The sequence below is a fragment of the Podarcis erhardii genome (assembly GCF_964252035.2).
Source record: "Podarcis erhardii genome assembly, chromosome: 1".
Lineage (NCBI taxonomy): Eukaryota > Metazoa > Chordata > Lepidosauria > Squamata > Lacertidae > Podarcis > Podarcis erhardii.
In genome coordinates this window covers 112,948,992-112,973,271 of record NC_138497.1, presented here as the reverse complement: position 1 = coordinate 112,973,271, position 24,280 = coordinate 112,948,992, and the positions used below count along the sequence as shown (strand labels likewise).

At 42.2% G+C, this 24,280-nt stretch overlaps 1 protein-coding gene across 1 annotated transcript in view; it reads left to right on the top strand.

The window, feature by feature from the left end:
* The window catches only part of ITGAV (integrin subunit alpha V), a 72,632-nt gene extending 50,904 nt beyond the window's left edge, over positions 1 to 21,728 (top strand). Inside the window, exons 20-30 of the mRNA XM_081865078.1 lie at positions 2,445 to 2,592; positions 4,278 to 4,370; positions 4,549 to 4,628; positions 5,926 to 6,006; positions 6,129 to 6,234; positions 6,983 to 7,141; positions 7,693 to 7,806; positions 11,078 to 11,191; positions 11,285 to 11,395; positions 12,652 to 12,774; positions 14,679 to 21,728. Coding sequence (XP_081721204.1) covers positions 2,445 to 2,592; positions 4,278 to 4,370; positions 4,549 to 4,628; positions 5,926 to 6,006; positions 6,129 to 6,234; positions 6,983 to 7,141; positions 7,693 to 7,806; positions 11,078 to 11,191; positions 11,285 to 11,395; positions 12,652 to 12,774; positions 14,679 to 14,774 — 1,225 coding nt within the window. The 3' untranslated portion in view covers positions 14,775 to 21,728. The remainder of the gene's footprint in view (positions 1 to 2,444; positions 2,593 to 4,277; positions 4,371 to 4,548; positions 4,629 to 5,925; positions 6,007 to 6,128; positions 6,235 to 6,982; positions 7,142 to 7,692; positions 7,807 to 11,077; positions 11,192 to 11,284; positions 11,396 to 12,651; positions 12,775 to 14,678) is intronic.
* The last annotated feature ends 2,552 nt before the right edge of the window (positions 21,729 to 24,280 follow it).

The following is a 24,280-nucleotide window of genomic DNA, read 5'->3' as shown; positions in this document are numbered from 1 at the left end:
AAAACATAAAATCAAAGAAATCCCCAGGCCCAATAAACATCCATCCCACCCTCACCTCCCCACATACAAAAAAATTCAAAACAAAAATTTTAAAACATTTTAAAAGCACTCTGCACCCCTCCAGCAGTAACAGCAACTGTCCTAGTGAGGTCCGTCAGGCCCTGCCCTGGGCCAGGTGGTAAGTGGCAGGAAGGAGCAGGGCCCCCAGACACTCACAGAGGAGAGTCCTCCTGGGCAGCAGAGCGCAGCAGTCCCTGTGAGGCTTCAGGCCTCGCCCTGAAGAAGTGGAAGAAGCATTTTCTGAAGAATGGACCGTTTAGTCTGTGATTTTTGTGCTTGGGGAACACCTGTTTTTGAAAAGCACTCTGCTGATCTAATGAGTGCAATGTCAGAGTGATGCTAGTACCTCACTGGGCCTGAAGTCTCCAATGTGGCACCCTTGAACAGACTATTTAGTACCTACCCAGCCCCCCTACAACCCTATTTTTTAATTAGTTGGGTTTTTGTTTTGCTTTTTGAAATTCTTTGGTCACAGGTGTCAGGTTTTTTTGTGGAAGGTGTGAGGCCTGTTTCATTTTGCTATGTTTTAGTTTTGAGCCGTTTAGATGTTTTGCGGTGGGGGCAGGGTTTGTACATCACCAGTTTTCTTCTGTGGAATGGGCATTTTGTGGTACCTATAGGTTTATTAGTTTCCCAGATATGCCCCCAGACTCAATAAGGTTTTTTGTGGTGAGGGGCTGTGCTAGGCTATGATTTTAACACAGCTATGGAAACACATTGATCTAGAGCAGTGGTTCCCAACCTTTTTGAGATACAAATCTAAATGTATTTGGCATGGTGACCCACTGATTATCACATGGATTTTGGACCTTAGACATTTGGCAGCTGTTGGTTTTGTTTATTTTAACTGCAAGTTTTTGTTTTTCTATAACCGTTACTTGAGACATCGAAGCAAAAAATTACTTAATAGCATTTATGTGGGATTTGTTGAAATTTTTATAGTACGTTCAAAGTTATTCATAGTTTTGTTTGTGGGAATGTCAGGACACCAACCATCTGATTGCAGGATATTCAATCACAAGCTATAAAAATGTATTGCAGAAACATACAGATACACAAGCCATGTCAAATGTAATAAAAAAAAAATTATGAGTGGTTTTGACAGTTTTATTCACAATGAAGTCCATCTTAGCAAGTATCAGTGGGGTGGCTGAGCTTGCATTTTGCTGAAGAGTAGATCAATGTGGGGTTTGATGGTTGTCAGACATAGTTTCAGATCATTATTGATACATAGCCTGCTTCTGTATTTCGTCTTCACAGCAGTCATTGCTGAAAAGGCTGTCTCTCAAAGATATGTGCTATCAAATGGCAACAGCATGGAGATTGCTTCATCAGCAAGCTCAGGGTACTTAGCAACATGAAGCCAAAATTTAGCTAACCTCAATTTCCAGAAATTATCTTTGAGGGTCTCCACACATGACAGTTCAATGGGTTGTTATTTTGGAACAAAGGCAACTTCATGGCATCAGTTGCAAAATGGTTTTGCATGTGTTCAGACTTCTGTTTCTAAGCAAACGTACCCTTTAACAAACCCTAGCAGCAGATTCAGTCACTGTTCACCACAAGGTGCTCATACAGGAAGGGTTTGGTTTTTTTTATTGTACTTGTGCATAAGATGCAAGCTGTAACAGTCATACCACACAATTCCCAAGGCCATATAACACCGGTCCTGAAAGATCTTCATTGGCTCCCACTGGCTTCCGAGCACAATTCAGAGTGTTGGTGCTGACCTTTAAAGGCCTAAACAGCCTCGGTCCTGAATACCTGAAGGAGCATCTCTACCCCCATCGTCCAGCCCAGACACTGAGGTCCAGCTCTGAGGGCCTTCTGACGGTTCCTTCACTGCAAGAAGTTAGGTTACAGGGAACCAGGCAGAGGGCCTTCTTGGTAGTGGCGCCTGCCCTGTGGAACGCCCTCTCAGCAGATGTTAAGGCAGTAAGCAACTATTTTACTTTCAAAAGACAACTGAAGGCGGCCCTGTTTAGGGAAGTTTTTAATGTTTGATGCTGTATTGTTTTTAATTTTCGGTTGGAAGCCGCCCAGAGTGGCTGTGGAAACCCAGCCAGATGGGTGGGGTATAAATAATAAAAAAATGTTGTTGTTGTTATTATTATTATTATTATTATTATTCCCTGTACAAGCACCTCACAATGAGCGGTCACTGGATCTGCTGCCAACCTGCAGAGAGTGGCTCCCAAGTGTTAAAATGTTGAGCCTTTCAGACAAAACATTGTAAGAGGTATTCATCAGGCCAGTTAAGGATTAAAAGTAAACATTATTTGGGGTTTACTATAAAGCCCACAAGCCACTTGCAGGTCATGACCAACAGGTTGAGAAACACTGATCCAGAGGCCTCACTTTTGTTCCATATTGGTCTTGTGCAGTGATCAGAAGCAGATCTATATTGGGGATGAGAATCCTTTAACCCTAGTCGTCAATGCCGAGAACCTAGGAGAGGGAGCCTATGAAGCTGAACTCTTTGTTACCGTCCCACCTCAAGCAGACTTCATTGGCATAGTTCGCAACAAGGAGGTAAGTCTAGTGAGTACGCTGTGAGCAGAATTTATTGCAACAAGTTTGTGTTTCAAACAATTGATGTGGGAAGCAGCAATGTGAGTGGGCTGCTCACATGATCAGAAGATCTGTACATTACAAATGGGACATGGAATAAGACTGCTAGGGAAACAGGTCTGTGCAACTACAGTGAGCTTTAGACAAGACCATTCATTGAGCTTCAGGCTCCTAAGCATGGATTTGAACCTGGGTCTCCAACATCCCAAACCATAGTTCTGTCTACCATGTCATACACTCTCATCAAGCCCTAGTTCATTGTAGCCCAAACTTTTACTTGGTGGGCAGGCGGCTTTCTTGCCTCTGCATCTCAGTTCCTTCATGATAGGCTTCAGTAATTTCACATTATAAATATAATCATTTTCCTTCCTTCAAAATGTCTACTTAGCATTTAAAGTAAGGAAGCTGTTAGGCAAAGCTTAAAAGTGCCACCTTTTGTGGCTATTTTGCTTCATCCCTTTTAGTTGATCATATGGTGCTGATGAACAGTGTGGACCTGCCAGCTGGAAGATAAAGCTGGATGATCCTCTCCTAAACTGGGAGAGAGGTGTCTTGTCTAGCAACAGGGAGCAGTCTGTGCAAAGCGAGCCAGGCTGCTAAGACAAAGCTGTTTCTGTTGAGGCGCTTAGAGCCACACATTTGGTAATTAAATTAATTCAGGCTCATGCTCTTACACCTTGGGAAATGAACGAGGCGATCCCAAGGGACTGGGATAAGTGCCTTAGCTGTTGCTGTTTTGTCCCTAACATGGCAATAATTAAGACTGTACGGCGCAACAAATGCACCAGAAAAATTCTGCCATGTCAAGATTCCCCCGCCATGATGCATTCAGGATTTACTTCAAAGTTGTTAGCAACTCTGTATTGGTATCTTAAAGAAGATTTGGGAGCCCAGGTTCTAGGTGAAGTTTTAAAAAATAAATGTTTTGGTAATACAGTCATACCTTGGAAGTCAAACGGAATCCGTTCCGGAAGTCTGTTCGACTTCTAAAATGTTCGAAAACCAAAGCGTGGCTTCTCATTGGCTGCAGGAAGCTCCTGCAGCCAATTGGAAGCTGTGGAAGCCCCGTTGGATGTTCGGGTTCCAAAGAACGTTCGCAAACCGGAACACTCACTTCCAGGTTTGCGGCATTCAGGAACCAAAATGTTTGACTTGCAAGGCATTCAGGATCCAAGGTACGACTGTACTATTGCCTAAGTAATGGAGCTGGCCTGCTAGAGTACTGATGAAATGTCGCTGCCTTAAACAAAGCAGCATTGCCCATTTGGAAGCCATTTTGGTGTTGCCAATACAGTTCCAAACTTGGACCTGGGTTCAATTCTCTCTTTAGTCATATGCACAATGGAACAAATCACTCTTTCCCTCTCTTACATCTAGATAAGTGTGTGCTTAGAGATTACAGCCTGATAATTGATTATTTCCTCTGGACTTGAAAAACACTAGTGATCTTTGCACCACACTTGCCAGCGGAGAGACAGGATCTGAACCCTAAAATGTCATGTTTGATAGACCACTCATAACCATTGGAAGTGCTAAAGAATTCAGTGCAGACAATAAATATCATTATATGTCAGAAGGAGAACGTGCTTAGAGAATGATAAGTATTGTGCTCTTCTCTGAAAACAGTCACCTTTGTTTCACTGCAGGATTTGGCAAGGCTTTCATGCGCCTTTAAAACTGAGAATAAAACCCGGCTAGTTGTCTGTGACCTTGGGAATCCAATGAAAGCAGGAACAAAAGTAAGAATTAACAAAAACAAAGGAGAACCCTATGCCTACAGCAGCAGGGTTTGCTGGTTTGGGAGGCAGCCTCATACTGACTGCCTTTTGGTTAATTGGATGAGCCACACGACGGGTTAAACCAACCTCTTTCCAACTGCCACATGTTAAATCCTGTACATCTTCTTTTGTGTTCAAGCTTTCAGCCGGCCTCCATTTTAGTGTTCATCAGGAATCTGAGATGGACACCTTTGTGAAGTTTGATCTACAGATTCGTAGGTATGGGGCACTTAGCACTGTGTACTCACCTGTCTAATAACTGGGGCTGCTATTGAAACGGGGGGGGGGGGGGCAGGCAGAAATGGAATTAAATTATAAATAATAGTAATATTATTGTCTGTAAGAATATTAAATTGCAACAATGTAATTATATGGTGCATATACACACACTCACACACACATTTCCAATTTAATACCACCGACTTCCCTTTTTAGCCATTTTCTTAATTTATTTAAAAGCATGTATGCGTATCTCACATGTTTCAGAAATCTCCAAGCACCATGCAGTCTAAAAAGAAAGAATATATCATTAAAACATTTTGCCCGTTAATGTCATAAATGAAATCTTGTTTGAGGATCTTTGTGTCCCTGTGGCCTTTTGCATTTAAAAGGCTGCTGCCTCTCTTGCAGAATCTATTGTTTTAAAAACCTGCAATCTAGCATCAGTCAGGACTGCATTGCCAATATATTACATTTAACCACAAAGACTGAGATACTCAGCATATTAGTCGACATACGCTGTAAAAGGAATGTATTGATTTGCGCATCTCCAAAATGGGATGTACAGAGTGAGTTGGAGGGAGAGAGAGAGAGAGAGAAAGAAAGAAAGAAAGAGTGTTTATATTGGATTGCATTCCTCTTTTAAATGGCTGTCTTAAGACCAATGAAACTTCTGGCCAGAGAGAGCCTGACACATTTTGTTACCTGAGGCAAAAAATTCCAGAGGTTGGCCCTTTAAATGCAGGGATGGGAAACCTTTGGCCCTCCTGATAATGTTGTACTCCCATCAGCCCCAAACAACATCACCAGTGATTGGAGAAGATCAAAGTCGTAGCCCATGGGTAGGCAAACTAAGGCCTGGGGGCCAGATCCGGCCCAATCCCCTTCTCAATCTGGCCCGCAGACAGTCCGGGAAACAGCATGTTTTTACATGAGTAAAATGTGTCCTTTTATTTAAAATGCATCTCTGGGTTATTTGTGGGGCATAGGAATTCGTTCATATTTTTTTTCCCAAAATATAGTCTGGCCCACCACATGGCTGAAAAAGGTTGCTGACCCCTGTCGTAGCCCAACAATGTCTGGAAGGCCACTAGCTTCCCACCTCTGATTTAAAGGAGAAAGTTATCAGAAAGCAGCCACTCTTCAGGCATTGCAGGAAAAGCAACTCACTTGAAATGGGCTACTGAACTAAACCGTGTGCTTTCAGCGCATGCCACTTGTAGGGTTAAACCTCCTTCCTTATACCTTCGACAGCAGCACATGACTTGACTCGCTGTGCCATTGCTTTGTTTCACAGCTCGAACATGTACAACAACCTAAGCCCCGTGACATCTTATCAGGTGGACCTGGCCATCTTAGCAGTTGTCGAAATCAGAGGGTGAGTGATGGCCTTGGTGCCATTGTAGCTAGTGCCTCATTTCCTTCATTTCACAGTTACGCGGCTTATGCTGCATGCTCATGGTGCCTGGTGGTTATTGTGCGCTCCTTGTGTAATTTTAGGGTTTCTTCTCCGGATCATCTTTTTCTCCCAATTCCTAATTGGCAACCCAAGGAGAATCCAGAAACGGAGGATGACATCGGACCTCTGGTTCAACACATCTATGAGGTAAATCTGTGCTCAAGGCTGTAACCAGAAGGCCATGCCTGCTAGAATCATGCCTTACCTCTTGCCAGAATGGTAAACTAATCAGATGGCCTTGTGGGCTGCAAACCTGCAGAGTGAGGTCCACCAGGCAGCTTAGTACTATATGCAGGGATGTCACACGTCATGGTGTGTTCATGCATTTATGGTACCGAGACCACCCTTCTACCCTCCTCTCTCCCCCAGAAATAGAACAGAAAGACTTAAGAGCATGCCTGAAAAATGTGTTACCTGCCAAGCCAAACACAACCCATGAGTTACTGTACTGTAGCCTGCCAGGTGCTTCACAACCTTTGGGCGGTAACAAATATGCATTACAAAAGCATTACACAAGGCCTTTTGGAGACCTGAGGAGTGGGGCGGGATTTTCCGTTCTAACATCTGCAGTGGCAGGTGGCCCAGTTCTGAACCAATGTCACACAGCTTTGAGATAGGTAAAGCAAAGGGATTCGCTGTGGTCAACCTGATGTTGGCCCTTCAGATGCTATTGGACTGCAGCTTCTATCATCCCTAGCCAACATGAGCGGTGGTCAGGAATGAGGGGAGTTGTAGTCCAACAACATCTGGATGGCCTTTAAAATAGCATAGGATTGCCTGGCTATGCCCACAGACAGGTTGTTGGGGCATATGCCACAATAGCCATAGCCATTGTACTGCAAGAGTGAAATAGCATCGTTCTTCGTGGTCATTTGTTTCTCCTGCCTCTCACTAGCTCAGAAACAATGGCCCGAGTGCTGTCAGCAAAGTGATGCTCAATCTTCAGTGGCCTTACAAGTATAACAACAACACCCTGTTGTATATTATGGAATATGAAATTGAAGGCCCCATGAACTGCACTTCCGATATGGAGATTAACCCGCTAAAAATTAAGGTAAGTCGAAAGCATCTTCAGATTTTCCGTGTACTGAGCAATCCATCTGTCTTGAATGTTTAAAGCAATACAAATCATTGTTAGTGGTTATAATGCTAAAGAATATTCAACTTGTCATCAAAAGGGGCAGCAGGGAATCCAGCGGTTGTTCGCTTGTATCTGCCCAAATGCTTGGGCAAAGAGGTTCTTCTGTGCAAATGTTGAGCGAATTCGTCAGAGAAGAGAGGTACAGGGAGAAATGTAGTGACCTTGGGAGGGTGATGATGCAAACATACTCTCATCTCGTCTGCTCAGCAGCATAGACCTTCTCCACTAAAGATCTGGTTGAAGTCACCTCACTCCCAAACCAGCCCATCCCCTTGTGGGCTCACTTGACAACAGCAGTTCCCTGAATGTGGACAGGGCAAATGACCATTTCAAAATGGCCGTGGGCTTTTTGGTATCTCGTTTATCGCTCTCGATTTCCAATGTATGCTGTTCACCCATCCACAAAGTGTTTAGGAATGTGTCACCAATCCGTACTGATAATTGAACCCTTCTTGATGCTGTAGATGTCAACGCCTCACCAAGATGAAAAGAATGAAACAACAAATGGAGGAGATAGCCGCAGTCACAATGTCAACCGGAGGGACCTCAGCACAGCTGAGGGAGATGTACAAACTTTGGTAACGTCTGTTTATTGGTTTGTTTGAGAAAAGTTTGAGAATCTTAGGTATGCTTCATGTGTCCCAAGGGATTGCTCCATAAAGCAAATTCTCATATAGATGCATAGCCCTGATTGACCATGACGGACAGATTGGTTAGGGAAACTCTGAGAAAAGAGGTGAGCAAGCTGGTGGGATGGTTGCCCAAACCTTTGGCAGCCTGCCTCTGTCTTTAGGTAAAGATGCCTAGGCCCTACTGCCTCACTCACGGGAGATCGAAACTGATCAGATGCTTTTTGATGAGTAGAGACCTGCTATATGGTACCTATGTAATGCAAGACACCCTGATTAACACAAAACATGCAACATGGTATATTTGAACATCTCTCAGTGTGGGGGCTGGAGAGGCTGATTAAATTACTGTCCAAAATACTGGAGAACCACTGCCAGTCAACACAGATGGACAAATGATCTGACTGAGTATAAGGCAGTTCCTATCATTGAATCAAGATTTGATTTGGACTAGGGGAAGACTGTTATGGGCATGCATCATGACAGGGGAGTGTGTAAGAATGAGAGAGAATATGTTACATAGCTCCCTTTGGATATTTAGTAATGCAAGTTCCCCTTACCAGAGATACCTGTGAACTATGGATAATTTTGCCTTGATGATGATGATGATACTTTTATTATTTATACCCCACCCATCTGGCTGGGTTTCCCCAGCCACCCTGGGTGGCTTATAGCATATATTAAAACATCAGGTGTATGTTTCTAAGTGCGTAGTGATGTTTCTAGGTGTATAGTGCCAGGTGTGTTGGCTCAGCACTATTTAAATCTGCAAATTACATGGGGTTTTTATCTAAATTCCCTTTCTGAAGGAGCCCAGTGAATTAAGCAGGGTTGCAGAATCCAAATCGCTGCAGACACCACTCTGCAATTTTGCACCTCTTCTTTTGCAGCACTGTTTTTGGTTTGGTTGTAAATTGCACGCCAGCTGAGGTTGCCACCAGGGGTTGCAATAAGTGGTCAGCCAAGACTGTACCAGCTCTAGGATTCAAAGCACTGTAAGGTTGGAAGGGAACCGACTCTATGAAAGATTCCTGAGAGCCGTTTTACAGTGACCTTAGCATATATTGCTTGCTAGGTTACGTTTCTCAAATTCAAAACCTCTTAGAGCCTGAGTATTGCAATTCTAGTTCCCTGGGATGTTCCACTAGCAATGCCTCTGAGAAAAATCCTTGTACGGAATGATTTGTAACCACTAGAACAACTGATTCAGACTGAGCATGCTAAGCTCATTTGGAGTTCTCAGAATAAGTGGGTGTAACTCATTTAAATGTATGTAAATACTTTGCATGGTATGAATAATCGTACACATGACTTAGATAACCCAGAGCCACAAAATCCTAACATGGGACACACACAAATGGTGCACATCTACATCCTTTGCCACTGGCATATTCCCCCATCCCCTCTGCATTTGGGTGACAGCAATGGCAATTTGAAATGCAACATGCATGCCTGCAGCTGCTGCTGCAATGTTTTCCCCATGATCAGGAGGAAGAGGTTACAGCATTACATCAGCCACTGCAGGGTAGCAAATATTGGATTTTAATGGCCCTAGCGAGAGATGATTTAATGCTGCATGTTTATTGCACTTCAGATGCCTGTGATATACGAGGTGCAAACCTCTACAACTGATTTGCCAGCTTGACAAATAACTCATTGTTCCAAGCCTTTCCAGGAATGGAAAAGTCAAGGACAATGGGATTCTCAAAATCATGTGCTGATGACTTACCTTTGTGCCTTGTGGTTTCACAGTTCAAGGGTGCTGCCTCCTGTGTCCAAAAGGAGCTTTATTATTGTAGGTATGATGAAAAGGAAAGCACACCCAAAAAAGGCACCCTTGTTCTTCTCCACCTTAATTTTGCTTGGAGCTGTATGCGCATGAAATCACAGAGCAAAGGTGTGTTCATGAAAAATGGGCATTTAAAAAAATTGCATTCTGAATTTCCATGGTGCCACTTGAAAAATAATAATTCCATCCTATACTGATGGAACTATTTCTGTTTCTTCTCTCTGTCCACATATGTCCACATCTCATCTCTCAAGTGCTCTCATTCATGGAACATTCATCTCTCCCCACCCACAGCAATGGATAAGACCTGGAAACATGGATAGAAGGAGGTGCAAGCAACACATGAGATTTTTTTTTTTTTAATATAATTTTTATTAGATTTTGCACAAATTTTCCAACATAACAACTCCAAAACAACATAACAAATATTTGGCTATCACAGTCTAAGACTTCCTTCAACCACTTCTAATGGTTCTCTAAATTCCTTTCTGATTTTGCATTTTGTTCCAATCTTATTGCTAAAAGTCCAATCTTACATCAGCGATCTTAGTCCTTTTCACAATAATTTATATAGTCCTCCTTACAAAACTTCTTGTAACCCTGCAAGCAATGTTGGGTAATTACAACTGTCTTTCAGATACAACATAAATTTCTTCCAGTCCTTTAGGAAAGTCTGGTCCTGCTGATTTCGAATTTTCCCTGTTAGTCTCTCCAGCTCAGCATAGTCCATCAACTTCGTTTGCCATTCTTCTTTTGTTGGCATTTCCTCTTGCTTCCATTGCTGAGCTAATAATATTCTTGCTGGAAGAAATCTCATTGAATAGAATAAGAATAAGAACAAGAACACATGAGATTTCTTCTTGCTGTTTCTTTGAAGGATCCAGGGTAGCTTTGACAGTCTGTTCTCTAGCTGAAGAAACTGGAGCAGAAAAGGGAATGAGATAACAGGCAGAAATGTCGTTTCATGCCACTCTACTTACATGAAATAAACATCTTCAGGGGAAAACAAGTTGCTGTTAGTTCCCATACATTTTGGTGAATGCTATAGTGGAAATGTATGTAGGTAAATTTAGCCAGGGAGATCTAGCTAAAAATGGTTCAGGAGCACATGCTTTTAATTCACACTTTACTCCCTTTACCCAAACTTCAACATTTGGTATGAATATCACACAAGTCACCAGCAGCGTAATTCAAAGTCTCGCTGCAGTGGTGTCCAAGCAGGGTTTAGTAGTTGTTACACCACCAAACATGTTGGGTCACCATTGTAGTAATAACAGCATAACAAGTAGCTCTCAGGAGGTGGATCCAACACATAGGAAATAAATCAAGAAGTAAATGGAAGCATGGATAGCTCTGTGGTACCAGTTTCCTTTGAACATAAGATCTGAAAACTCATGTACAGCTCTTCCTCTCCTATTGTTTTAACCTTAGGGCTGCGGAACTGCAGAATGTTTAAAGATATTCTGCCAAGTGGGTCGCCTAGAGAGGGAGAAGACGGCAATTCTGTATTTAAAATCTCGCCTTTGGACTCAGACTTTCATGAACGTAAGCATCCATTGCTGTTTCTACGACATCTGCCTGCCCCTGAATAATATGGGTTCTAATTTGACATTTTCTTTCTTATCATTCCCATCACAGAAAGAAAACCAGAACCACTCCTATTCTCTCAAATCATCCGCTTCCTTCAGCGTTATCGAGTTCCCTTACAAGAATCTTTCCTTTCCCGAAGATGTCCACAATTCTACAATAGTAAGCTATTTGATATTCAAAATTAGCGTGACCCAGGGCAACACAATTAAGCTGAATAGAGTTGTCAAAATGAAACACGCATCTGATCTGCTTCCAATGTTTTTACTGTGCTATATTAAATTGTGGATTGTTGGGCTCATTCAGTTTTATCGCATGCTGCTGAAGCTTTTAATTAAATTTTAGCCTTCAATTAAAAGCTTTAGATGCGGCCTTCACACTGCTGCTCCAGAATGGGCTCATGTCTGGCGCTGGCATACAGAATAGCATTGGTGCAGAACTCGGAGCCAGCCCATTGCATTGCAATCGACTAATCACACAATTGTAGACCCAACCCTATGCATGTTTACCTAGGACATATATGTTCTATCGAGGCTTAATTCCATGTAAATGTGCACAAGATTGCAGCCCTGAACTTCAGCAGAGTTATCACCATCAAAGCCAGCAATATTAAGCTAGACAGCATGGAGGCTTCGGTGGTGTTTAATTGGCCCTAATAACCTTCCCCAAATGGAAGGACTACAATCGTACCTCGGTTTTCGAACAGCTTAGTTCTCGATCATTTTGGCTCCCGAACGCCACAAACCCGGAAGTGACTGTTCCGGTTTGCGAACTGTTTTTGGAAGTCAAACGTCCCACAGGGCTTTGTGGCTTCTGATTGGCTGCAGGATCTTCCTGCAGCCAATCAGAAGCCGTGCTTTGGTTTCCAAGCGTTTTGGAAGTCGAACGGACTTCCGGAACAGATTCCGTTCGACTTCCAAGGTACAACTGTACTTCTGTTCATGGAAGGCTTTTACTCCAGAAGCTGTGAGGCGATTCTGAGATTCCTCCAAATCTCCACAGCAGATTTTCATAGGGTGCAAGTGGCTGCAGGGCAAAGGGAGTGTACTGATTAAGCTTGCCTCTCCCACTTCTGCCATCAAGTGTCCTGTGAGTGAATACCACTCAAGCATATTCCCATCAGTGGGAGCAAACTCAAAATCCAAGCTAGTGAAGCTATGCGATCATCTTCCGACCAGAAGCTACCTTTATCTTACGAGCAATTTGGCAAGCAGTGTCAGATTTTGCTCCTGCCAAATCACAGCATACACACAAACATAGGCCAGGAAAACCTTGCTCCTTCCCTTTCGTTGAACAGTGTTTGTTTCTGCCCACTGGTGTGCCACATGCAAGTGAATCATAAAGAATTTCCAAAGCATATCCCTCCAATGCTCTACATTGTTTCTCTATAAAATATGTTGTCATCTCCTCCTCTTTAGGTTACCACGAATATCCTGTGGGGTATTCAGCCAGCACCCATGACTGTGCAAGTCTGGGTAATCATACTAGCCGTCTTAGCAGGATTATTACTTCTGGCACTTCTAGTCTTTATAATGTACAGGGTAAGTGGTGTCTTTAATGAATCATAGAATGGTAGAGTTGGAAGGGACCCTGTGGATCATCTAGTCCAACCCCCTGCAATGCAGGAATATGCAGCTGTCCCATATGGGGATCGAACCTGCAACCTTGGCCTTATCAGCACCATGCTCTAACCAGCTGAGCTATCCTGGCTCATTTTATTGTGCTATGGTACTTTTCAGAGTGCACTCCTATGCTCGTCTGTGATTAGCTCCCATTGAACTTGGTGGAGCTTATTTCTGAGTAGGTTCAACCTAGGGGGTAGAAGCCTCTAAATCAGTGGTTCTCAACCTTGGGTCCCCAGATGTTTTTGGCCTACAACTCCCATGATCCCTAGCTCACAGGACCAGTGGTCAGGGATGATGGGAGTTGTAGGCCAAAAACATCTGGGGACCCAAGGTTGAGAAAGGCTGCTCTAAATCATGGGTGGGGAAACTGGATCCAGTCAGTGGGCCAGATCCTTACCTCTGCCACAAAGAAACTTTGAAAGATGGGTGGGGCTGACCACCTGTCAATCCCCCAAGATGACCTCTCCAGAGGGGATCACTGGGCACAAATCCACTGATGGGCACTGGCAGTATACCCGCAAAGGAGATCAGCTGATGGGCACAAAGAATGTGCCCTTTTTGTTTGCAGACAGGTTTCAATTAAAATGGACTTATTTCCTCTGCCAGCCTGTTGATTGGCTGTATTAGAAAGTTCTCAGTGGGGCACTTTGTAGTGCAGCACATCCCAGCAACATCGGTATATGCCCTACACTTCATGTCAGGCGCGGGGCAAGAGGCTGTGGATTGGGGAAGCTGTCTAACTGGGACCTCTGCCAAGCCTAAAGATGGCCAAAGGTTCCCCTGTTCCTCTAAACTGACTTACCTCTTGTGTTCCATATAAATATTTGGAAATCAAAGCCAGCAATCCAGTAGCCAAAGACAGAAATCAGATGAGTAATCTTTTGGGGCATTCAGCATGGTTGTAGAGGTACACGTGCCCAATCACATGAAAGCACAAAACAGGTAGAAGAACAGGGAGTTTGTCCATTTAGCTGCAGCTTCAGATAAACATAAGGAAAAGAACCGAAGGAAACATGTTGTACAGCCTTTGAGATTTCTGTAGCGGTCGGCTGTGAGAGCTCTGGTTCTAGTTGATTCAAATGGACCCTCCCCAGCCCTTTTACAGGTTTGCTTACTCAGAGTATTAGTTATACCAGTTTTCAGACCAACCTCACAGAACAGGAGCTTGCACGGGAAATATTTAAATGTTTTAAAATAGTAACAATGACTTGGCTGCTTAAGATCTGCGTCCAGATGTTTAAAGATCTGTTATTGCAGAAGGCCTGGCTGAGTTCTGCTGGCGGCAAGAGGTTCAGCAGTAAATAGATTTTTAAAGCGCTGTTGATGTGCTGGGTCAACTAGGCTATGTATGTGGATGTTGTGCGTGTAACAACAGTAGCGTGGCAAATGGAAGTCCCATGCACGTATAGTGGTACCTCAGGTGACATACGCTTCAGGTTACAGACTCCGCTAACCCAGAAATAGTGCTTCAGGTTAAGAACTTTGCTTCAGGATAAGAACAGAAATCGTGCTCCGGCGGCGCGGCGGCAGCAGGAGGCCCCATTAGCTAAAGTGGTGCTTCAGGTTAAGAACAGTTTCAGGTTAAAAACGGACCTCCAGAACAAATTAAGTATTTAACCTGAGGTACCACTGTATGCGGATTCTGTGCGCATGGTAAAATGTTTTTGAAATTGGGGGCTGCATTTGTCTACCTGTTGTGGGGATGCCTTAACTATTTTGATACCCCCATGAGTGAGGCCCAGGGGTGTTAATGGGCAGAGATAATTCCCGTGTGGCTCCCAATGTGCATTGTATTTCCTTCCTTTCTCTCTACAACACAGGTGGGTTTCTTCAAGCGTGTGCGGCCACCTCAGGAAGAACAAGAAAGGGAACAGCTGCAGCCGCATGAAAATGGAGAAGGGACATCAGAGGCCTAAGCAGTGTTTTAGCTGTGTCATTTACCAAAAGGTTCAGAATGGTCAACACCTTCCTCTTTAAAAAAAAAAAAATAATGTGTATTTTTTCTGCCTTGAGGGACAGACTGTCTAGAATTGCACTGCAGGTGTCTTCTGGCATTTACAGTAGTCACAGGTTAACAATATGTTAGCCTCCCTCCTATTTAATCCTGTTCACATACATGACTAATACATGTGCACTGATGAGCATATTTTTAGTGCCACAGCCTTGCTTATCCGGCTTCGGAAGGCTAAAGACATAAAATGTATTGATTGGTACAACTTGAACTGCTAGCAAGAGTTTGAAGACCTGCAACTACTACATCCGTTTAATGAACTGTGTGTACACTAATTGAAGACTGTCTGGGCTGGACCATTCCACGGTACTCACCAATCCTCAGAAGTACTTAACTTGCCACTACATTTTCAAACCAGAAACATCTAAATTGACAAAACGTACAATGTTCTGCTCCAGTTATATGATTTTCAGTGAGTTCGCCATAGAAGACAACTGTACGGTACCCATTTCAGGAATTGCTGTCCACTTCGTAGATGCAAAAGATTTATTTCGGTTTCCTAATATTTATGAGATATCATCAGCCTTTTTCTAGACACTAATATACTCATACTCTGGGAAATAATTGATTTGTGCACCAGACTTCTGATAACTTTTCTAGCCTTTCATAATTTTTCCGCACTTCAGAAAATTCAAAGCCTATACAAGGAAATGGAAATTCTTCAATCACAATATATTATAAAAATAATTAAGAGTATCCGCTTGACCTTACTATGCATAATTTTATTTCTGCTTTCAAAATGCAAGTTTTGAAACTAGTTTTGAAAACTAGCCTGTTGGAGGATGAGCAAGAAGAGGAAGAAGAGGAAATAGAGGGAGCGAAGCAAATGGTGCTTAGATGAATTGGAATTGTAACCTCTTACAAGCCCATTAGAAGCCTTCAACAAATGTGTCTCACAATTTCCAGCTCTTACCTGCAGCCTAAGGTAGAAAACTGAAGAGTTCAGAAGGCCACATCCCGCTCTAGATCTTGGCTTTACTCTGGGTCTTTACAGATCAAACCCTTAGACATGTAAAGAAGGAATCCTGTTTGTACAAGTAAGCTGACAGGCGGTGATAGCAGACATGCTGTGCTGAGCATGTCCCAGTGAAGATACTAAGTGGCAATGTCATGCTGTCTCAAGTGGGACCCCCTCATAGTTGCATTTGCCAGGAAGTAAAAAAAACAACAACAAAAAACCGTCATAGAGGAAAGCAGTGAAGTAATGAAGGGAAAGCATTTTATTCTGAACAGCTCGCAGGATGCATGTTGTTAAGCAGGAAAGAGCCTTAAAGGGCCGTTCCAGTGAATGGGATTTCAGAGGATGTCGACTGTACCTTCACTCTTTCTGGGATCATTGCCAGGATTTGATCTATGGAAGGAAGCTGAAACCCCATTGGAGATAGTTAGCCAGGTATTAAAGAGCTCTCATGGAGAGCTTTCCTGGAGAAGAGTGACCACTGAGGCGATAATACAGAAGGAGACAAATGTGAAGCTGAATTGTAAGGTTTGGTCTTAGGTGCTTCTACCTTTTCCTAAAATGGGGTATTGTAAGTACATTTAACGGGAAGGATATGCCTAGTTGCAGAAATAAAAAATGTGGACTATGAGAGCAACTGTGTGCCATGTAGATGAACTACCAAAATTGGGAAATGAGGTCGATTTATCAAAGCGATGTGGTTCTGAATTGCTGATTTATTTTTAACATCATCTCTATTTTCTGTGAGAGGAAAAATACAAAGGGACTTAAGTTTTAGTGTTTATCTCGGGCCTAGTGCACCACGTGCATGCACATCATTTGATTTTGGGGGGGATATTGATTACTGTACTCGATGACTGTTAGCTGAATGTGTGAACTTAGGAGCAACTGGAAAAATAGAGCTCTATCTATGCCATGGTGCCAGATCTGATGGCCCTTTCATACAGGCAAGTTATCAAGTGATGAGCATGCAGGTGTGAACTAGGCTTAAGAAAATAAAGAGAAGACAATTGCTTCTATGGGGCTCAAAGTAGCACTTTCCATACAAATGCCATACTGAAAGAGGTGATTTTTTGATAAGCATGAACTGCAACTGCAAAACACAACAGATTGTATCAGTTTCCTGAGTTATTGGATAGTTTTGCTTTGCCACATACACAGTGTGTTCTTCCATAAGGGCCAATGACGCTGCAACACTTTGTAAATAGTACTCTAGTTTATCCAAATCTCTTTTTTCTTGGATATCCCCTCCTAGACCATTCAGATGAATGAATTTGTACTGTATGTAAATATTTTTAAAGGAACAAATGTCACAGAAGTAGGCAAAATGAAATATATTAAGCATTTTATACTTAATAATTTTTTCATGAAGAATATATATTTTGTACACAGCAAAAGCCTATGCATCAAAATGTACAAAAAACGCTACCCCCCAAACCAAAACCAAATGGTTATGTCCTGTCACTTCAGTCTGCTTAATTGGAAGCAAATATGGTTAAGATAAGAGATTAAAAAAAATTCTGGCCTTGTGGTTCTATCGGTCTGTATCTAGACATAGCTGTTACTGAAAGTATCCTTCTTAACAGTACAATCCTATGCATTCAGAAGTAAGTCCCATTCTGTTCAGTGGGGCTTACTGTCGGGTAAGTGTGCACAGAATTGCAACCCAGAGTGAGTAATCAATCGAGTTCATTGTTGAATAGACACATCTTGGTGTCCTGTATTACAAAAAGCATAAATTTCCGAGTGGTATATCGTTTAGCAATCTGCCAATTTGTATTATTAACTAGAAATTTGAATTTCTTTTCTTTGCAGCTTAACATACTCAGTGAACAACTCAGTCCTATGCTCCCACAGCTAACAGCTGCAACCCAATGGTGTTGGGAGTTTTGGCATCTTTAAATTTAAATATCTGAAAACAACAAGATTTAGGAAACTGACAAAATGCATTAATTAAAGACATAGCACTGGGTTTTTCAGTTCTGTGTGGTGTTAGGGGTGTGTGATAGAGGTTTCATAATTTGAGAGGCATTATGTTGCAACATCAGTGCTTTTTTGCCAAAGTATACCTCATATAGTAAAGGTAAAGGACTCCTGACAGTTAAGTCCGGTCGTGAATGACTCTGGGGTTGCAGTGCTCATCTCGCTTTACTGTCCGAGGGAGCTGACGTTTCTCCGCAGTTTTTCTGGGTCATGTGGCCAGCATGACTAAGCCGCTTCTGGCAAACCAGAGCAGCGCACGGAAATGCCATTTACCTTCCCGCCGGAGTGGTACCTATTTATCCTCTTGCACTTTGACATGCTTTCGAACTGCTAGGTTGGCAGGAGCTGGGACCGAGCAATGGGAGCTCACCCCGTTGCAGGGATTTGAACCGCCAGCCTTCCGATCAGCAAGCCCTAGGTTCAGTGGTTTAGACCACAGCACCACCTGTGTCCCATCACTAATATAGGACTCCCTAATAATCAAATGAACTATGTATAGGCAACCGCTTTTTTAAAAAACACAAAGTGGTATTATATAGTATGATCTTTCCTTCAAAGTTATTATACACAGCATTAGAACAAACCATGGAATCATAGAATTGTAGAGCTGGAAGGGACCACAAGTGCTATCTAGTCCAGCCTCCTGCAATGCAGGAATCTTTTGCCCAACATGGGGCTTGAACCCATGACCCAGAGATTATGAGTCTCGTGCTCTTATCAACAGAGCTGTGTGATCTCTTCATAAAAATCCCTTCCAGAAACCAACCACCCATTCTTCATAAGACACTGTCATTCTATTGCAGATAGAGCTGCTATCTATCTGTCCATAATGCATTTATGCTTTAATATGGGTGCACCACTGCTTCATTTTCATGGCATATTCTGAGAGGTACTGAGTTGATTGAATTATTTAACAGAATGTAATGTTATTATAACTGAATCAACGGGCTGGGAATGGGGCCTGATGTTTTTCTGAGTTCGCTGCTCTTTTTTTTAAAAAAAAAAAAATATCAAATGCAATTCATCTTTTATAACCAGTTTTAATTAATTCCTTGCCAAATTATCAACATATACAGGCCTCACTAAGGAAAAACCAGATGCTGTAATTCTGTCGGGGCATTCTCTCCCTGTTGCACATATCTCTAGTCACTTAAAATTCATTCACATTTGCAGGTTTGTTACCTGTCACAGGACACCCAATTTTATTTATTTATTTTAAATGAGTTTAAGGTCATACAGAAACCTCTATCTGTCCTGCTTGACCTGTGATGGCTATTTCAAAGGCAGTATCAAGTGATTTTATGTTATGAATGTTGTGTGTGTGAAGTTGAAGTGGAATATCCATGTGCAAATATAATACATTCAACGAGCATGCATGAACTTAACCCAGTATGTATGAACTGCTTCAGTTGAAAATATTTGCAGAGGTGGGGGCGGGGGGGAGCCAAAACACTTTCTGGGCAGAAAACTCCACTTTCTGTTTCATACACTATATCTCTTATAGTTATGCAAGTCATCACTGATGTTGAACATGCATTTATATACTCATTCCACTTAGGGTTTTTCTTTTACTTGCATAAAGAATTCCAGGGACCTAGAGAGGAAGTACTTGAGTGCATCTTATGGGCTCTCTGAAGACTTTATATTGGTCCAAACACTTCAGATTGAAAGTCAGTCTCTTCCATTTGTCTTTTCCCTGTGTCTCCTTGCTACAGAATTAGTACCAAAGCCAAACCCAGGACAAGCATAAAATGTGGCACCTCACACACATGTTGGCCTGAGATGAATGTAGCATATATTGTCTCCCAGAGGTCAGCAGGGCAGAGAGCAAATATACTAAAATGACCTTGCAGGTTTAAGTAGGTTTACTCATAGCTAACCCCCATTGCTTTTAGTAGAACCTGTGCACTAATAATACTGCTTAGGTGTGCAACCACAGTGACTATGTAACTGCTCTAGATAGTATTATGATCACCCACAGGATTATTCAGAGGTAAGCTCCATTGCTTTCAGCAGAACGTATTCACTAGTAAGAATACTTAGGTTTGCAGCCTCCTTGTCTGTATAATTGCTCTAGAAATGTGATTGCCCACATTGGGCGACACACCACATACGTTAGCAAAGTTTGCTAGTTGCAAACTTATTTAGTATTTTATAACTTCTGCAAGTAAAATAATGATTGTACTGTTACTGAGCTGATAGTACACTGCAACTATTGTGTCAAACATTTATTCCTCTAAAGATACTGACCTTACAATAATGTTCCATGTCAATTCAACATAAATTAACCCACCATTAAAAACAGTAACACACATTTTACTTAACACTAATAGTAACCAGTGAGAGACTACGGCCTGAACCCAAATATCCATTCATCTATGGGTGCTTAATTTGTTTGTTTCTTTAGACAGTCCTTCATGCTGCACAGCTGAGTTTTCAAACTCGGGGATTAACTAGACATTATAAGAACAGCATTGCCAGAGCTTCCTTGCAATGTCTGAAGACACACATGGTATTATATTATTGTACTGTGCTCTGCTTTGCCCCAGCTGGCCAACAATGAATTAGGTGAGGCACAACACAGCAATTATGTCACATCACTGTACTGTGTTTCTATTTATACCACAGGTGGGGCACCTATAGTGCTCCAGATGTTGTTGGACTACAGCTCCCATTGTCCATGACCATTAGCTATGCTGGAGCTATGTTGCTTGGAGACCCACAACATCTGGAGGGCCCTGGATTCTCCATCTTTGGCCTAGACATTACAGGGAACTGGGGATAGGAGACAGGGAGTTGTCTGTAACATCTGGCCAATATGACAAAGGAGAGGCAAAAGTAAAAAAAAATTTACCCTCATGGGGTGGAGGGTTGTTAAAAGTAAAACATCTCAATGGGGTGAGCATAAGACTTTCAGCAGGTCTAAGATAAATCTTCGGATTCCAGCCTAAGTTTGTGGTCTTGATGTTTAGAATGTGTATTTTATTTCACCATTTCCTAATTTTTTTAAATATATGTAGTGATTTATTGTTTGTGAAACACGTGCGCCGTTTTCTAAACAAACCAATGATTGGCAGTGTAACTACCACATAACTGAGACCTTTTCTTAATTATATCATAAATGCACTTTGCTAATATGAATTTCTGGTTACGATGTGCCCTCTTGTCTCAGGACGCCGCAGTGCTATTCAGCCCATCAGTCTGTTTATCTAAACATCTCACACAAACATTTCTTTTCAGATGTCTCACAACCCACTTTAATTTACTATGTGTGATTCCATAGGATATAGGCTGAAATAATATATGTTATGCCATATACCTACACCTGTTACTCCAATTTCACTGTCATTCCTTCCCCCAAAGAATCCTGGGAATTGTAGATGCTGTTGCAGATGCATCCTAAAATATTTTCTGTGTATTTATTTGGCGGAAGTCTTCAATGCACTTTAGACGTTCTCTTAGAAATAAGAGTATATGTTTCCTTAAAAAAATAACAATACATTGAAACATCAGATGTGTAACTGGGTTTGACTGTGCATGAACAGGATGGTCACACTGTTAATGCTCAGGAATTTAAAAAAAAAATGCATTTGGAAAAGCAATAAATAAAATCCACCAGCACTTACACTTTAAGCCTTATAAAAGTTCTGTGAATTAATAGTATTTTAAATGCTGAAAACAAATCATTGTTGTCACTCACAGCAGCTGTAAAGATAGCCTATAGGAGATACATTAGCTGTATTACTACATTGCCCATCCCTTAATCCACAAATCCACTGAAGTTAAAACACTTGGAAAAGAAAGTCAGATATATTTTTAAATTGTTCGCATAAATCAATCGGATAAATCTTTAATGTAAATAGTAGGATAACTAATGTTTCTTTGTTCATTGATGAATAAAATACTTATTTCACTCTGTCCTTTGGATTTATTTGCAAAACACAAATATCAGGATATGTACGACTTCACATTCGCAAAATTGCTTTGCATTTTCTCCTGATATAAAACTAGCTGGGACTGCCCAAGACTAATGCATTACAATAAAGTAGCAAAAGCTAGTCAAACTGGTGCATGGGTGTTAGTTAAGTGGTTAGGGAAAAGAATGCTCACTCTGCTATTATGATGCAGGCCTATAGACACTGAACATTACAACAGACCATCTCTAATAAGGCATGCAAAGAGAACATTATGTAAGAATATGAAGTTGCAGGGAATTGGATGAAGTAAGCTTACCAACACTTTGGTTGGTAGGATCCCTATTTGGGGGGCAGTGGCAAACCAAGCAATGACCCCCACAAGGGGTCCCAAGATCTTGTACAAAATCCGGGCTGACCTCTTTATAGTCAGTCTCAGTCTGCTTTGTTATTCACTTAGCAGCATTGCAGGCAAGTTAGTCCCTTCCTTCAAAAGCACAGCCCTCCCTTCCACTGTAAACCAAGCCCATCTACATCAGTTTTACACTAGTTCCTTGGCTATTGGCTGTCCTGGTGCCCCTTTTTTTCCTGCACATGCCCAGTTGCCCCAGTTTGCTCAGGACATTAGGAGTCAGCAGCCTTTTGATTTTAGTAAGAGGAAAGGAGACAAGATTCACAATTTCACAGGTGTTGTTTCACTATGAAATCCTTCAGATTTTTCTGCTGGAAGGTAACTCAGTTGTTTAACCAAATATCTGCTAGGGCAAGGAAAAGGTTGGAGCTATTCTTTCTCAGTGAAAACTTCCTTGGCCAAAGAAGACTTAAAATCAGAATTGCAGAGTTGGAAGGGACCACAAGAGTAATCTAGTCCAACCCTGAGATTAAGCCTCATGCTCTGCTGACTGAGCCATCTTCCAATCCTATAGTGTACATCCTTGCCTAAGACTGAATCCTACCGAATACAGTAGTGCTTACTGAGCATCACATCATTTCACCTATCTTCTGATTGGTTTATGGAGCAGTGCAGAAGGGATCGTGGTGGCAGGATTTCTCTCCTGCACTGGCTATATTTACTATTACAAATGCAGTAGCAAACTTTATTAGGTTGGGAAACAGGGTCAGCTTAGCTCACTGATTGTCAGGATAATGCCAATGTGCAAATCTCTAGGCTGTGCGCACACATTTTCATTTCCCCCCTCCAAATCCTATTGTCCTAAAACTGTTATGTTATATCTTCCTTTTCTGTCTGCTTCAGGCTTAAAATAACACTGCTTTCTTTGAGGGAGAATTTTGCTGCCTCCTTAAAGCTGCATTTTGAGAAGCTCTGAGAATTAGAGAACATTACTGTACTCAAAATACTTCAGCAAATGCCTGGGTGATAGGGCCATTAGTGGCTAACAGCCAGATGGTTTAAAGGACTCGGCCTTATGCCCAGAGCATCCTAAACCTCTAAGTGTGAAACAAAAAGGATTGAACAACCTAAGTGCTTATGCCATCAGTCCATCCTTGTCAAGTAGATTCTGGTACAGACCTACTAAACACTCTGATATTGACCACTGTCTTGCTCGATTGGCGTTAGGTGTGTTGCTGTCCATTGTCACAGCTCCGTACAATACTAGTGATACTGAACTAAGATTCCCCCAGAATTGCTTGGGATAATCATGCTTTTTAGCAGACAATTGCACTCCCTCAGCAGTGCTTCCAGTCTGTTGTATGGCAGGCCCATATTTGCTTGTTATTTGTGAATTTTATCACAGCTGCTATGTGCAGAGGTTGTTTGAAAAACATCTGAATTAAAACTCGCCTCCTCCTCCCCTACTGTAAAACTATATATTGTATTCCACTTGGAACAACAAACACAAGGGTGAAGGGGAAGGAACTGTGGGACTAGGAATCAGGTTGGTGCTAGGTTTGCACGTGTCCCCATAGCCACAGGCATTTTTCAGTCAAGACACAGCTATCTCAGGCAACTTGCATGGTAAATAACTCCAGCACATTGATGTTGCCATACGGAGGAGCACTTCTCACTCCTTCCGCTGGATGACTGACCATTACACAGGAATCATGCCTGAATTTGAGCATCTGTAAACTGGACCGTGTGTAGCCGTCCCCTTTCCCCTCACCTCAGTGCTATATTTGAGAGCAAAAGAAGCCATTTAAATTCAGCTTTCACTACCGTTCATGGCTGCAACTGACACTTCAAAGAAGTCTCGGTCTCTGTAGCATTCCTCTCTATTGCTTCTGTCATTCACCAGTAGTCCGTGGATCAGTTTAAGAATTACTTTACAGGGTAAGATTATCTTTCTCAAGTTTCCTTGACATAAGCATTGGCAGTGTAATCCCAATGCTGGTGGGGAGTACGTGTGTGAATAGCACATCCCATAGTCAGGCCCGTCTGCATGCCTCTTCTCAATTTCCCCCCTACACTTTTCTATTGCAAAACAATAGTCAAGTGGAACTCCCATCATCCCGAACTGGCAAAGCCAGCAGTCATGGACGATGGGCGTTGTAGTCCCCCCCCCCCAAAAAAAAACCCACAACCACTCTGGAGACCCA